At 44.7% G+C, this 16,448-nt stretch overlaps 1 protein-coding gene across 1 annotated transcript in view; it reads right to left on the reverse strand.

The window, feature by feature from the left end:
- Positions 1 to 342: 342 nt before the first annotated feature.
- Positions 343 to 16,448, reverse strand: part of LOC138526572 (uroplakin-3a-like) — an 81,633-nt gene continuing 65,527 nt past the window's right edge. The window contains exons 4-7 of the mRNA XM_069637354.1: positions 9,167 to 9,243; positions 8,473 to 8,605; positions 8,176 to 8,333; positions 343 to 604 (exon numbers count right to left, since the gene is read on the reverse strand). Of these exons, the coding sequence (XP_069493455.1) occupies positions 8,177 to 8,333; positions 8,473 to 8,605; positions 9,167 to 9,243 (367 nt within the window). The 3' untranslated portion in view covers positions 343 to 604; position 8,176. The remainder of the gene's footprint in view (positions 605 to 8,175; positions 8,334 to 8,472; positions 8,606 to 9,166; positions 9,244 to 16,448) is intronic.

Here is a 16,448-nt window from a genome sequence, read left to right on the forward strand (position 1 = left end):
GGAGCAGATGTCAAATATGTGACAGGTTTTAATTTGTGAAACCAATAAACAAAAGACAAAAAGTAAGTAGACTGGCCACTATCATGATGTTCTTTAAGGATACATTTACAAGTCCCATCATTTGGGGAGGATAGTCAGACTATATGAAGAGGTGGAAAATATAGCAGAATAGCAACATTACCCAATTTGAGGGGCAACCATTAAATGGGAGAAACTCCTTGATAGAGCTGAGCTGTCCAGTACTATTGAGTTACTGTATGTCCCTTCAGAGAAAAGTGTTAGGCTAGCGACACCAAGCTAGCTTCTTGCATACTACTTTTAATACCAAAAAAGGACAGCATCACAAATATGAAATCTTTATTAATTCAAATATAAATACAGACTTAGTGCAAGCTAAATACGAGTCATGCTCTTAATAGCATGGAAATGATCAAACATCCTAAAAAGAATACCAGTTTAAGAATCAGCACAACATTTTAAAGTGAATACTTTCATCATAAAAGCATGGACAGAGTCTTTGGAAGGCCAGCAAGGACTGAAGACCAACATTGCTTTGTTAAGCAAATCAGCTGAGGTGGTCATCCTGAAACGCCTGGTCCATACACTGAAGCGATAACAAATGAAAATAAAAGCGTGCTTAATGTCAAGCAGGCAAAGCAAGCGTTCACATCCGAATTAATGCCCACAGTTTGAGTCTGAATAAACATTTTAATTTTAAGCAAGTGATGCACCAAATACAGACATGTGCATAAATAATATGCTGCCAAGTTACTAGCCAATATGGGTCAAATCAAAGTCGTTAACCATATTATATTTTCTGTAAAAACAATGCAATACATGCATACACACCTTGCTATATACAAAAAGTGATCTTATACATTGCTGACACATTAAAGGACAACACGAGTATCATTGAAACTCTGAAGACTTGGTCTGCCTGGTTTACTCTGCACAATCACGTGTTTAGAGTTGGAAGAAGCGGAAGCGCAAGGAGGTACATGGAGGTGGGGGTAAAGAGAGGAGGTAGAGGTCAGCAGATCGGAGATAGCAGGAGGGTAAATAAAAAGAGGGAAGAAAGGTGGGGGCAGGTCATGGAGAGTTTTGTAGACAAGGCAGAGGAAATGAAAATTTCAGGTGAGAGGAAGGGAAGCCAGTCGAGGTGAGAGAGGGAGAAATTGAGTCTTGAGAGCCAAGGAGACAGGGTACGAATAGAGGAGTGGTAGATGGATTTTATGGGAGTTAGGCGAGAGACAAGGAGTCCAAAGAAGAGAGGCGCAATAGAAGAGGCGGGCGAAAAAAAATAAAAAAATAGAGGAGATTAGGAGTTTGGAGCCGTGGAATGTGAGAGAGGAGCGGATCTTGAAGAGGTGGTGACGACAGGTTCTGGAGGTTAGAGAGATGTGGGTGGAGAAGGAGAGAGAGGGGAGTCAAGATGGAGGCCAATGTTGCAGGCAAGGGTAGCTATGGGGACGTTAGAAGGTGGAAAGTGGATGAAGGGAGGGGGTGAAGGGGGGAGAGAGTGTTGGGAAGGAAGAATAGCACCTCAGGCTTGTCAATATTGAGAGAAAGTGGGATGACATCCAGTTTTTTTATGGCTGTGAGGCAGGAGGAAAGTGTGGTGGAGGTCAGGTGTAAAGGAGGAGAAGGTAAGAAAGAGTTGGGTGTCATCAGCGTTGAAGTGGTGGGAAATGCCGAAAGAGGAGATTACTGGTGAGAGAAGGGAGGTGTAGAGAGAAATGTAAGGGTACTAGCACAGATCCCTGAGGGACACTATAGTTCAAGGGGAGGCTGCAGGAGGTACAGCCACCCCAGGAGACAGTGAAGGATGTAATGCCTGCCCACAATAAATGGGGGGCAGGGAGGAGAAACACTTTCCAACTACTCGACTGAATTGTTAACCCAGCAACAGCCCTTATGTGCATATCAATTTTTAAGTAACGTTTCTGAACACTTGTGTACCAGGCGTCTTTACATCACCACTATCCACACAGTAAGACTGCCAGCATAGCCCATCATACACTAGACATCCATGTATTTATCTTGGTCATTGCTTCACTAGGCTACCAGCCCTTCCCTAGCCTACCAAAAATAAAAGGCCCAATGAGGTATTGCTGTGCAGAGTGACCAAGACACCCTTTACATTTGAAGCGCACAACCATTTAAATCGGAGACAGTAGCCTTGAACTAGGTTTGAGGTTTCATCCTGAATGGACATGCTTAGAATAGAAGGGATGCACATACAGGTGTGTGTTGTGTTTTCAAGAACTTCTGGCTTCAGGTGGACTTCAAGAATGAAGCAGAAAATGAGGCTAGAAAATGGTTTACCTAAAAGGTCTACAAGAGACCTCAAAGCTTGTAGGAAGTTACTCAAGAGTGTGCCCTTTCATTTGTTCAACATATCTTTGTCCAGCAATACACAAGCCCCAAAGAAACCAGTCCAGCACCAACACCAACACCAACTCCTAGGATAGGTTTTGTCTGAAGGGATCCACAAGCACATTTAGACCGGTTTTTCCACAGTGTTTGGGGTCTACCTCAAGTAACCTAGTCAAGTGGTTTAAGTGACCGCGTCAGGACATACCACTCACCTTATAAACACAAAATGGAAAGGGCTGACAGTTCCTTGTCAAGTGAAAGTCAAGACTGATTTGAATGGTGTTGGTTGTGGGTAAAGCTTACCAAAGAACGGAACAGTCCTCCGAGTACTACAGAGCACAAGATTCACTGGCGTAAGCAGTGAAAGCAATACTTTTAGAGCATACTTTGCTTTCTGCAAGACTAACTACATTAGAGGGGTTTTGGTATTCATGACATTTAATTTGTTAACACACCATTCAGCAAAGCCATCTAGGGCTATCATTTATTTTGTGGAATGTGCATTTCCCTTTTGTGGGATTTGGACCAATCAGTTTTGCTGAAACACCATTCCATGGAAGACAAGGAGTAAAGGGCATCCAACGAAGTTGCGCAGTGCAGATTCTCATTGGGGTGGAGATCCAGGATGTGAACAATTGTTGCAATCCTAGAAGTTAGCCAGGCAGTGTGTCCAGTGCCCCTCAGGGGAATGCACACCAAGAACCCCAAGACAATACCACGAGCAATGAAGGTCCTGCTCCACAAATGCTATATTTATACCAGGGCTACAAGGCACTCATGGCAACTTTTGCCCACAAAGTAGTGTTAACAGTAAACAATCTCATAATTTCATTGCTGCTACATTGCATAGAGTAGGCAGGAACACAGCCATTTAGGACACCATAGTTTCTAGCGTTACACTACTGTGTCAGTACTACGGCTTCTCTGTTCTAGGGCCTTCATATGGAGTACTGGGTTAGTCTCCACAAAACTGAATGGATTCCTTCCTCCCACTGATTTCTCATTTACAAGATCTGTCCAGTCCTTTGAAACTTATCACCGGGTGGGCGGGGAGCATCTGTGCTCAACACCTCTATGCGCTGATAGGACATCTGGACTTGTACACGACAACAGTGCCCCTCACCAGACGTGCCCCCACCTCATGCTTCTGGAACACCATTTCTTTCTAAATTATAAAAAAAACCTGCGCCATGTTACACACCAGTAAGACCTCGAACTTCAAGACGTGCAGATTGTAGGAGACAGTCATCGAACTCAATTATCCACAGTATCAGGTTTTTACCGAATGGCAAGGAGCACAATCGTAGGACTAAGGATTATCTGAAACATGCACCATGAAGATTTGAGTGAAAAATCATTTGACAATTTTTTTCCTTTTTTTGTCTGTAACAAAAAGGACCTCTTTGAAGATGCGGTGACTGACACAGGCTTAGGACATTAAATTCCCAACCCAGAACGAAAAGGGCCGCCACAATGGGAACATTATGGATACTGTGCGCCTCAATCCTCCACTCTAGGAATAGAAACCATTCCAGCTCAAGGTTCTAGACATGTATGCCAAGGACCCCAGCACCAATGTTTCTGGGTTCGGGACTGGTCTCACCAACAGGCCGACCTACACTAGGATGAGCTGCAAGGACCGCAACCCTACACCTGCCGGCTCAGCACAAGCTCACAAGGTAGTCTATTTGTCCCAGCACTGAGCAGCTCCGCCATTGGATCTCAAGCCCCAGTCACCAGCCCCTCTAGGTTATGTCCCGTTCCAGTTGGGCATGGTTATGTCAAAGAACTGAAGTCTTCAATGAGAAGGGTGATCCAATACAGTTTGGGTTGGAACCAGACATACTGATTTTCCCAAAGGAATTTTGGGTAGATTGGTTAGACCAGTGGCCTAGATTCCTCCCAAGATTGAGATCCTTTCAACACCAACTGAAAGCCCCCCAGCTCCTTCCAAAAAAGGATTATGAAGTTAATTGAGATACTGGGCCAGTCAGCCACCACAAACCAAAAGCTCAATTTGAGAAGACTGCTATTATGGATGAGGTAGCTCCAAGGGAGATCTTGTTGCCTTTCAACTAGGAAGCTGATCTCACCCCCGCCTCTTGGAAGCCTCTGAGAAATCAGCCTCTGTACCTAAAGTTGACATACTGCCAGAAAGCATTGCCTGGCACCCTTGGAAGCATGAGCGGAAAGGTACATTTGCTCAAAGAGCTTAGTGGTACAGGCAACACCAAACTTAAAAAGCTAGTCTTTCACCTCCACCCACCAGCCTCCATTTGGCCCCGACGAGGAAAGCAAGAGGATGGGTTTGGCTTGTTAGATGGTCCCCATCGGTAGAAAATGCATTTTGTGCACTGCCCAAATTTCCTTTCGGACGGTGTCGCAGACAAAGTTGAACACTTGAAAAGGACGGTGTCAAGACAAATCTGGCCAAAAAACTGCATTGTGTAGCTCATGTAATTGCAACGGGTACAGTGGCATTGCTGGATGAAGAACTGGGTTCATGGGCAATAGCTCAGGGGTAACGAGTTTGTTTTGGAAGCAAGACAACAGCGCAACACAGGTTCTGATCCTGCGTTTGAAACCAATCTCTGGTATTAAGCATGTTATAAAAGAACAATTATAATCTAGAAAAAGCTTCTGGACAAAAGCAAATGCCTACAAAGGTGCGTCACCCAAGGACACTGGAGTAATTGGATGAAGCCATAAATGACCACAGCTAGAAGGTAGTTTCAACTCTGCTTAACCTACGGCTACAATGGCAGGGTAAGGCACCTTATTGTGGAATTCCCAAGTCAGATTAGAGGTTGTGGAGCTCAGGAGGTCACATTACTTCACTGTAGTCCCCTCTGCAGTCCCAGGTGCAAAGCCCCACTGAGGGGGGACTTTTCTCCCTCTACTCCAAAGGAGGGCTGAGGGTGGGGTAATCTGTGCAGCAAGGATTGGCATTATACCGTGTCCGATGCTTGGCATTTGCAGGTCATGAATCAGGATTATGGCCCCTCCACAATGCCCTCTGGACCCCCACCCCCCTCTTCTAGGCAGCCCCAGTATGGTTCTGGACCCCCTTATTGGAGGGTCATGAGTTTATGGGGGAGGGTGCCATACAACTGGTGCACCATTCCAAATGGTGCTGAAGTTGGTATGCTCTATACTCCTGGCTCCAAAAAAAGATGGGGTCCATGCATCACCCCCCCCCATCCAAAGCTGCTGAACTAGTACCCATGCAAGAACGAGTTGGAGGAGCGTCACCCTAGCCCAGATCGTTCTGGCTCTTGATCCGCAGGGCTGGTTTGTGTCCCTTGGATCTTTAGACACCTACTTCATGTGCCATTACATCAGAAGCATAAGTACCAGGGATTCGCAGTGGGGCCCTCCTACTATCAATTCAGAGTTCTGCGGACCAAATTTTCTTCTGCACCCTGAATGTTCACTAAACTGTTGGCTCTGGTTGAGGGAAGGCATCCATCTATTTCCCTACCTGTATGACTCGCTAACCCTGACTCACTCCCCAAACTCAGGGATCAGCACACCTGTACCACACATGCAGTCGGTTGAAGTTTCATGCAATTGCCTGAACTTCAAAAGGGTTTTTGACAGCACAGTCTCACACATCACATTCTCAGGTTGGTCAGTGTGGTCCTGGATATTAACCTGGGCAGGGCCCTCGCACCAGAGGACAGAATTGCAAACTTTCTTCAGATAGCTCAGATCATCCAATGCCAAAAAAAGGTTCCAGACAGTCTCCCTGCATTTACTTGGCCTCATGAATTTTGTTAGTGCTGGTGGCTCAGTTGCACACAATGTTGTGTCAGTGGTTACAATTGCAGATTAACAAGTCATAACATGTGTTGGTCACGTTTGCCTTCCTCTCCTTGAACCAAATGTGTGCTAGTCCCGATGGACAAGGCGGTGGCCAAAGCATCACTCCAACAAGCAAATTAGTGTAGGATCCTTGCCTCTAAAGAAGCAAGGAGCCTGCCGGACACATTGGTCAGCATATCCCATAGTCAGAACAGCATGGCAGATATCTGACTGGAACTTTCCTCTGCCGGGAGCTTTGGGTGGTGGGACGCACCAACAACTGAATGAGACTCTGTTCTGCTCTGTGTTCCCACCAATCACCTTCTTACAATGGAGACTACTGGCTTGGGTCCACCTTGATTATGATCACTATGGACTGGGCCTGGAGCTTGTGGACAGGTCCATTTGCTCTCGTGCGTCTCTCATTGAGGGTGGACCTTCTCTGTCAGAGTGGCAGGTGCTCCACCCGAACCACTGTAGTCTGAACCTACATGCTGGACTCCCGAGAGTCTGAGATACAAGTAGTGTGATGCACTCCTTTCAGCTTGAAGGCCAGTCATTAAATCCGTTTATGCCCGCAGATGCTGTAAATGCTCAGCTTGGTGCAGGGAGCAGAACCTGGACCCTTTTCCCTGTCCCATCTCCCGTTTTGATTTAGCGGTTTGTTGCAATTAGTGGTAGGAACAACATTATCTATAGGCAACTCATGTGTGCTTCTGCCGGTGGAAGGGTTCATTGCTATACAATCCCTTCCCTTTATGAGAGTTCACATTGGAGGTACATTTCTTGAAAAGGATAAGTGCGTACTTGGGTCTGGTTACTTTTTCACATGCGCAAAGAAGGCCCTCAGTGCAATTTTCATCATTTGCACTATGAAGTGCACAAGGTATTTCAATCAGTATAACATCCTTGCAGAACTCATTTACAGTGGGTACCTATGTATTCTCCCTGCTTTTAGCTCAGGCTGGTGTGGATTCATGTAATGCAAAGTGAAGTGGGTGGTCAATATATGCACACACAAATGTGTACATTTTACACAATTACTAATCTGGAGGCCAAGTGCATTGCACATTCACTTCTCTTCCTGCCACAACCATTTATCGTGCTACTAATGCTAAGAGGTTGGTGTCCTGCATGGTTTATTCCATTTAGGAATTGGAGGACCTTTCCCATTGGGTTGCTTGACCCAGATCATCTCCAGACTCCCTTCAGACCCATCATTTGGGGTTACCTCAATTTACATTTTAACAAACAGTCATTCACATTGATCTACATAAAATGAATCTAAATCACACTTAATATAGATGGATATCCATTCAGGCATTCACAATTTCACCCAGTTATCAACCACGCCAATTCATCCTGCCACAGAAGGTGTCCACCCGCCACAGCCTAAGAACCATAAGCCTTCACACAAGGACATCCAGTATCCCTCCATCCTAAATTTGAACAAGCTCCCTCATCCTACTCCCCATTCATGTTAAAATGCCACTCATTAGAAAAATCCAGGCATATGGGATTTTGCAGTGCTTTTGTTCACAGATCCCACCTGCCACATGTGCGAATATTAAATGTTTTCCAACCCACACAGCTAAAGGATTTGAAAACAGCACAGTTGTGCTTCCTCCACTTGCCGGTTCATGTTAGAAATTCTGAACTATCAGTGCCCCAATGTTGGTTCTTTATCTGACAGTTTCAAAATGGCAGGAACTGAAGACTTCCAGTGCTTTGCAATGGGTCCACATTCAATTCACTACTGTAATACAGGCTTTATACATTTTCACCCTCCAATCCCACTCACAGGATGGGAGGGGCAGCAGCACAGAGGGAAATGCCAAACCTATGTGAACTCTCTTAAGTTTACAAACCGTTGCTCTCTCAAATGATTACAAATGTATGTTTTGTAGACTAATGAAGGAACGGTTCCAACATCTCCTACTTAAACGCCTGGCAGACCCCACAACACTAATTTAGTAAACCACACAACATGGTTACCTCATGCCTGGGGCTTTGCAGCATAGCGTTCCCTCTCGGTTGAAACTGTGTTTACAGATGAATAGGGTGGTTCTGTGCTGGCCTGAGCTTTCGGCATCGCTTGCTGAGTGGTCCGAGTTTCATGTCTACTAGTTTCAATGCCAGGTTGTCCTCCACTCCTGTAGAAGAGAACAGGTCAGTTGAACACCATTACACACACGGACGTTTCACTCTGATGCAGCACCATCTTAGCCAGCGACTCAACCGGTGAAACTAGTTCATATTAGGTACGTCACATGACGAGTCCCGTCTACTTACAGTACATTAGCCACTACAGCTGTAATAAAACCGGCCAGCAAGAAGAACAGAAGAACACTCAGGATTGAAGTGATAACGATCATCCCGCCACTTCGTCGTCCCGGCCAAGTATCAAGGGTGTCCGTACTTTTCACTTTCGGGAAAAACACAGTATGTTAATACATTCACTAACAGTTTGGTCAAGATATTCACAGAATAAGTAAGTTCTGATTCTACACCAGACACCACAGTGCCCACTGTCCCCCATTACTTCTATAGCAGCAAAACACCAGATACGATATCAATGGTTTTGGGAGCTGCCATCAAATGTACCCACACTCAGCTCTTGAAGAACGTAGAACAAACATTGCATCAAATACAAGGAGGGCCCATTGAACTACCAAAAAATGCAAATTCCATACAGACCATATCACAAGGTAATAAACCAGTCCTGACCAAATGCTTATATTTCAGGTGCAGCAGAACCAGGGTGCTAGTACGTATGATAGAGTGCCAATCACCTTGCAGAACAAAATAATGTCTTGTAACCAGAAGTGGTATGGCATGGAGATTACATTTAGGGTACTACACAATCCAAGAGTAGGACTCAACAACCCTTCAGCAAAGGGTCTATTCCTTTGCTTAGATTTAAACTGGACAAGCGCTTGCATATCTTAAAATGAATGCTAGTTGACATCCAAAGTTACATTCGTACTTGTTTTGGTAGTGATTGGATCAGACCACAAGGTTCTGTCGACAACTGCCCCATTGCCAATCAGTGCATAGAGGAACCTAAAGAAAGCAGAGTCATCATTAACAGCTTTAATAACACTGACAGCTCTCAGGTTTGCAAGGCGTTCTAATACACAAACGTGCATGCAAGGTTATTTGCAGTTTTACAACATATGATATGCACAAGTCACTTCAGTGCACCAGGAGTGAAGGAGGTAGGGTTGGTGACACTGGAAATGGGGGCTAGTACAAGTACACTGGCAGGAATTATATATACATTTTTGCATTATTATTGCATTTCTGAATCCGCGCACAATGATCAACAGCATCCAAAGCACTAAAAGGATAAAAGTCTGCACCTAGGGGGACAACACAGCTCAAGCGATTTTACAGTTCACCTTGCAACCACAGCAAAGCATTTCTCCCTACACCTTGTGCATGGACCAAAAAAAAAAAAAAATAGATTACAGTACGGGTGTCTTGTAAAGATATGGAGCATAGCCTCTTTTATGGCGTGCAAGGTAGCGGGTGGGATAATCTGCCTTACAGGAGTATCCCGTGTGGTGGCAGTAGCGGTTGCAGATGAGAGGAAGACAGCCTACTACTTCCTGAGAAAGGAACAGCCTTTCTCAGAACACCTGGGTGGTATGAGTGGGTGTGGCAGCACATGGAGGTGATACCAAAAGTGTACTGTCCGTGACCAAGTAGGATTCCACTCAATGCATTCAACATGGGTAGCCCAAGTTTTTGTTACCCCCTCGTATGGTGTAAAGATATTGCCACCCCAGGATTACCTTTGGGTGCTGGAGGTAGGGATTTCCTTCATCTCAGCTCCTTGGTCCGCTTGACCCTCCTCTGCATCATTGTGCTTTTGAACTTTGTCCAGGCCCTCCAGCTGCTGCTGGTGTTGGCCTCTGGGCAGGAGGGATAGCCATGGCTGATGCCATTTTTGAAGTTAATAGCAGGTGTGCTAAAACTCTTCCAAGCAGGTGCTCTAGCCTGGATTGCAGATGGAAAATCAGTAAGAATAGGTCTAGGAGCGGTGCAAGGGTAAACTCTCAGCTTGAATTGTCCAAGATTGGCTGACAATGCAGTTTCAAAATGTCTGCTATACACAGACCCATTCGCCAACACATCACGGCACAGGGGTCACGAGACTGTCCAGAAAGTCAGCAATTATGTCAATTTGTGAACGTAGACAATAAAGAAGAAAAAGTTAGAATATTCAGCTCATAGAAGTGTTCAGAATGTGGCTGGGACGTTGGGGAATGGCATAAGCTGAAACTTCCTATATCAGCCCGAAATGCTACTTTATTGAGGCGAGTACGAAATTAGGAAGATGTAGCAAATTAATGGTAAAATCCTGTGAAGTTCAGTAAAGAAAAAACAAAAACTGTAAAGGGACCTTATGGTTCAAAGTCAAATAGAAAAACCCAGAAATTTGCCATTTATGGTAAGCTAAGCATCCATAAATCTCACCACCACTATGCACTGCTAAGACTAATGCCCAGGACAGCTTTTGATAACAACGGCTATGGATTCTTCTCCAAATTGCAATGGGCAGATGAATACATGGCCAGCTGGATCACAGCATTGAGGATGCTCATCACCACATGCAACTTTACTGGTATGATAGAAGAGTACATTAGAGATTGGATAATGGGCACATGCAATGTCACGATCAGGTAAAGACTGTGAATGTATCTGTTTATTTGGAAAAGACACTATCTGGCTAGGGCAACATAAGAATCAGCCAAGAGCATCCAAGTGGCACACAAGGACATGCATTTTGGCATTGCAGCAGTGCACCCGACAAACAGGGGAGGAGGCCATAGTTAAATAGAAACGGGGGAGAGGGACACATGGGGCAGGGTGGAAGAGCAAAGCCCAGTTGCAGCACGTGTGGGTGGAGCAGTCATTGAAGCACATTTTGTCTCTGTAGGAAGCCAATGCAATATTCTTCAGAAGGAGCTGCAACAAGCTAATGTTGACTGGTGAAGCATCCTAGAGTCCCGACTCATGTACATTTCTAACAGCTATTACTCACAAAATGTGGGTGGGGGGCGGTGACCTTGTGTGACGTGCATACATAAATAGTCCAAACAGAATGGTGCCTGTGACAGAGAAAACGCAGGACGCCTAACTGGAGTGGATGAATCCTCACAATACATCCAGCTTTAGCTAAATTGAACGATCTAAAGAGTTGAAAGATACTTAATGCCAACGACTGACATCAGATTTAATACCAAACATTGAAGTATTTTACTTAATGTGGTGAGAGGACTCAAGACATGTTCAGATGAGGCATTTGTATGATATGAGAAATGTAATGTGTATTATTGGTATTGCAGCCTCACTCTGTCATTATGAGAGACAGCATAGCTAATCCATGCTGGGACACCAATTGCTGTGCACTTTAGCAGGGCATACAGGGCCACACAATTGGAATCTCAAGGACCAGGTTCAAACCTATATGGGGTGTCTGAATCGAAGGAACAGTGGTGTTCATTCCTAAAGATCGATGTGCATTACGTTTTTCCCCCAGTTATGCAGAAGAAAAAAATACTCAAAAGGAATGTGGTTTCAAGTAGAGAATTGTCAAGGAAATTTGATACAGTGAGGAGGAATGTGGACGGGGACTACAAACATAACATTTGCATCAAGTGTTTTGCAAGACCCTTAGTTTAGGTATGCCATGATTGAGAGGGAGGCATTGGCTGTATGCTGGGCGTCCCAAGCATTTTCGCACACTGTGGGGGTTAACTTTAGCCTTATGTGTCGAGTATGGATCGTAAACTGCTGGTTCATGTTGTAGCCAACAAGGACCTAGGATCAGTGTTATCCAGAATATGTGGGTCACCCAGAATAGCAAAATGGGTGTGGATGGTGGATTACAATTTTGTGGTGGAGTATGTTCTGAGACCGTTTGAGGTGTTGGTACATTTTGTTATTGAGACTAAACCTGAAGTTAGATTGAGTTTGCATCAACACGGTCCACAGGACAGTGTTTTATAACCCCAGTGCTAATCGTTGAGCACGCCAACAAGTTTAAAGAGGCGATACAGTCAGCAAATGTTTTGAATTGGGAGTGTGGAGTTAACTGGTGCAGTCAAGGTGTATGGGTGTGCACCATTTGAGCTCATGAGGGACAGGAAGCAGAGTAGCAAGCTCAGGCCAAGATAGCTTTGTGGTGGAGTGCAGTACACAATCGAGTATGGGGACATGGTGAATGCAGCAATGGACAGTGTTGTCAGAGAGGCATACCAAGAAAAATGTGATCGGGAAGTTCAGGTCCAGGTGGGTGACGTTGCAAAGGTGAAGAGTCCTCGTTAACAAGGAAGGGTTTATCAGAGTTACTGGTGCCTTTGAAGGTGGTGGAAGTGGGGCGGGGATATGTCAAGCTGAGTGACAGCATTGTTTGGAACAAGGGGGTTTGCTGCTCATGATGCCTCTGGTATGTGGATGGATGGCGAATCCTGCGAGGCAGGGTGCCTTAAGGATGGGTCAAACCATTGGAGGTCAGTCTGACGCGATGTAGAGATGGTGGAAGTGGTGTGAAAATTGTGGTTTCGGAGGGGGCCGATAAGGTGTAGGTTGGCGATTCCAGTGACTGCAAGCACAGATTTTGGATGTTGTGGGTGCGAGGATCTCAGGGGTTGGGAGTGCAAATGGCTGTGTGTCAAGGGGATGGGGGGGGGGGGAATTGCTTTAGTAGGGTCAAAATAATGTTACCCCCAAAAGGTTTGAGGATTACATTTGTGGTTAACATTTCCATTTTTGTTGGAGTGGTGGTGTAGCATAGTTGTACCTGTTGGGAGAGTGCATGCAAGTGTGTGTTCTAGGCTCCATAGAACCTACTCCATTATGGTTCAAGGCTGACCATTGGTCCTTCGCCCAAAAGCAATAAACTGTGGGGTGCTGCAGACATACTGACCCGTGTGGTTCATCTCAGTGGTCCCTTTCGCACTTAGTCCCAAAATTGTGCCAAGTCTCAAAATTGTGCCCTATATTGCATATGGCATGGATAGTCCATTTGATACATAAATACAAAATAAGGTGTGCTGAAAGAGGTTTGTAATGAACATCTAGTCAGTCATGTGGTCATAACTCATAGTTCACATTGCAAGAGCAGCCAATTACATACATCTGGAAGTTGGTTAGTGGACAAGTCAAGGAAATCATGGGGTTTGTAAATGTGGCTACTGAATTACAGTAGCGAGAAACCACTTAATCGGTTATGGATTAACCACGGAATGTAGACTTCACAGACAGCATCAAAGGATAAGGACACCCCGGGTGCGCACACAGTAAGCACCATCCACCTCTGCCCTAAAATCCCCTCTATAACCAATTTCTTACCTCTCAGACCGTAAAACGCCACACCTCCCCCCCCCCGATCCAGAATCAAAAGGCCACCAAAAACCACAAAGAAGCCAAAGGACAACTACAAACCTAACAAAACTCAGAAAAGGCTTTGCCGGTGGGGGAGGAGTACCTGCGACCCAACCCCAATAACACAAACATTCAACTAGAAGACTCCTAAAGGAACAAATATGCCACGACACAGAACACAATGATGGGGAGTGAAAACTAGGAGAATGGTGGAACCACAGCAACAAACGGACACGACAGAGCACACACCCATAAGCATGACAGAAGGGAAACATCTTTAAAGCCAACTCTATACCTTGCGATGGACCACCCACCAGAACAATTCATGACCACCAACAATGATGAGACACTCCAGCAAGATACCAGGACCACACAGGAAAAGACCAGAAAAATCCGGAACACGAAAGAAAACTAAACCCTCACTCCATACATCACCAAAACTCTAGGGCACCTGCAACAAGATACAGAAGAGGAACCAGAAGAAATCAGGTACCCAAAAACGAAACATAGCAATCTAATCAATGATGAATCAGACCCTACAGAACACACCTCACATCCTGAGGATAACAAGGAAACCATAAGACAAAACCAAGGAAAAAAAAGCATGGTTTAAATACACTGCAATATCAACGCAAGATCAATGTTCAAACATGCTAGAGAGATACACAATCTACGGTAGCAGAGTACAAATCTTATTGCTCACAGAAACTTTGCTAGCTAACAGTCTACCCAAAAACAAAACAAGGGAGGAGGGCTTGCACACCGGAAAATAAACACAGACCTGCTGAACAGAAACTGCAAATCCCTCATCCTTCACCTGACCACAAACTCTCAAACAAACCTCACATTCATTTGCCTCTGTAGACCACCGATGCAACCTTTGTGGACACCTTCATAGAAGCCATCACAAACCTTGCCATCAAACAATGATCATTAGCGAATCCCCAGGGACTTCCATATGGTTTGAAGAAGAGAACACAAACTGCCAAAAATCACTAATCTAGCAGCTTGAGAAAATGAAACTATGTCAGATGGTTAAAGGAGCAATACATACAGCATGATGCACTCTTAGACGCAATCTGAGGCAACTAAAGAATTGATCTTAGCTGCACCACGAATGCAAAAAAAATAAAAAACAGTATGGAGCGATCACCTCATCACACCATTAATGATCTTAGTGATCCAACTAAACAGTCCCAAAAGCTCCCCACAAACTGGAAAAGAAAATTTAATACCATCAAAAGTAGTAACTTGAAAAAACTGGAAAACTCTAAACCAACCGCAAACCTGGACGGACCAACCTAGAGGAAAAAGCAGACCCAAGCCAGAAATGGATAGCTGAAATGTGACAGTATATCCCTGAAAAACCCCTTCATCTCATCACATAAGGCAGTTGCAAGATTGTTTACACCCCACCTCAATACAAGGAAAAATACAAACCAGAGACTTGAACTAGGAGGAAAAACTACAACCGGTCAAAAAGAAAAAAATCTGAGCATACAAAAAGGACATTCTCAAAGCCAAAATGAAATACTATGAGAACCAAAAGCCACCAACAACTATAAAAATATTCAACACAATAAATGAGATTCACCTGGATGCAATCCGGTACACTCACAAAATGGGATAATCTTGCAGACCACTTCACTGACATAGCGGCTCATACACAACCAACCAGACCATGCAACATGTCCCCACCCATCCTGGAACCACAGAATAATCTGCAAAGTTTAAAGCAAATATCAGAAGAGATTACTCAAGCTGGTGAAAGATAAAAACAAAAGAAGTCTCCCCAATGCACCCAAGCCCACCAGACATCTATAAATCAATCAATCTTCACACAAGGCACACCATTGGAATTCCACACAAAACACTTCAATCGCTCAACAAGGAGAGTACAGCAGGCTTTCAAACCTGTGTACATCAAACTACTTAAGGGTCACAATCATTGGAATCCTAATTGACAACGAGCTTACCCTAGAATCACAAGTAAATGCAGAGTATACAAAGGCACAGCAGCCAGACCTCTCCTCAAACTCACAAAGGGACCACATCACTCCCACGCTAAAGATGTCAGTAAAAAAAAAACAATGTGCATAACAAACAGAGCAATTCATGGCCAAGGAGCAGAATTCTTACAAAAGAATACCATTTACCAGCTGACCAGACCACTCCTATCCAACAACGACGTTCGGCTGGAACCTAAACCATACACCAGGAAAACGAGGTGGATCAGCATTCTTTCACCTAGCCACTAACATTTGAATCGCTCCCGAGAGAAATATAAAACATGAAGGGCCATCCTAAAAGCCTGGCTCTTCAGCTCAAAACTGGATAAAAAAAAATGAACATCCACATCCCAAAGAACGAACAAACACTTGTTCGTAAGGAGATAGATATAAATGTCTTAAGTTGAACCACAGAGAGAGGGCATTTGAATTGATGGGGAAAGAGTATCGCCCCCCAAACAGATAAAACCATAGAGCCCAGGAAACTCAAGGGCACATAAAAGGTCCCCCTCCTCTGCTAACAACCCAACAAACCACAACTCTGCACAGAATATAGGAGGGAGCCCCCTACCTCACCACAGTGCACACAATGGCCATGATATGTTGCACAGGTGGCCAAAACTAAGTGGGGTACGATGAAGCACCACCACTAACCAAACCTAAAATGAATAAACCGAAAAACTCATCCCTCTGCTTACACCTCACTCTTAACAAAAACACAACCATACCTATATAGCACAACAAACATGCACTTACTACACTGCAACAAACGAAACTACACAGCCTCACATAACAACTACCGACCGAAACTCACATGTAAGCTCAGCGAACAGTAAGCTGCCAGCACAGCCCTCTTGCACTTTT

This window comes from Ambystoma mexicanum, chromosome 7p, assembly GCF_040938575.1.
Source record: "Ambystoma mexicanum isolate Mex_15411 chromosome 7p, UKY_AmexF1_1, whole genome shotgun sequence".
In the NCBI taxonomy this organism is placed as follows: Eukaryota; Metazoa; Chordata; class Amphibia; order Caudata; family Ambystomatidae; genus Ambystoma; species Ambystoma mexicanum.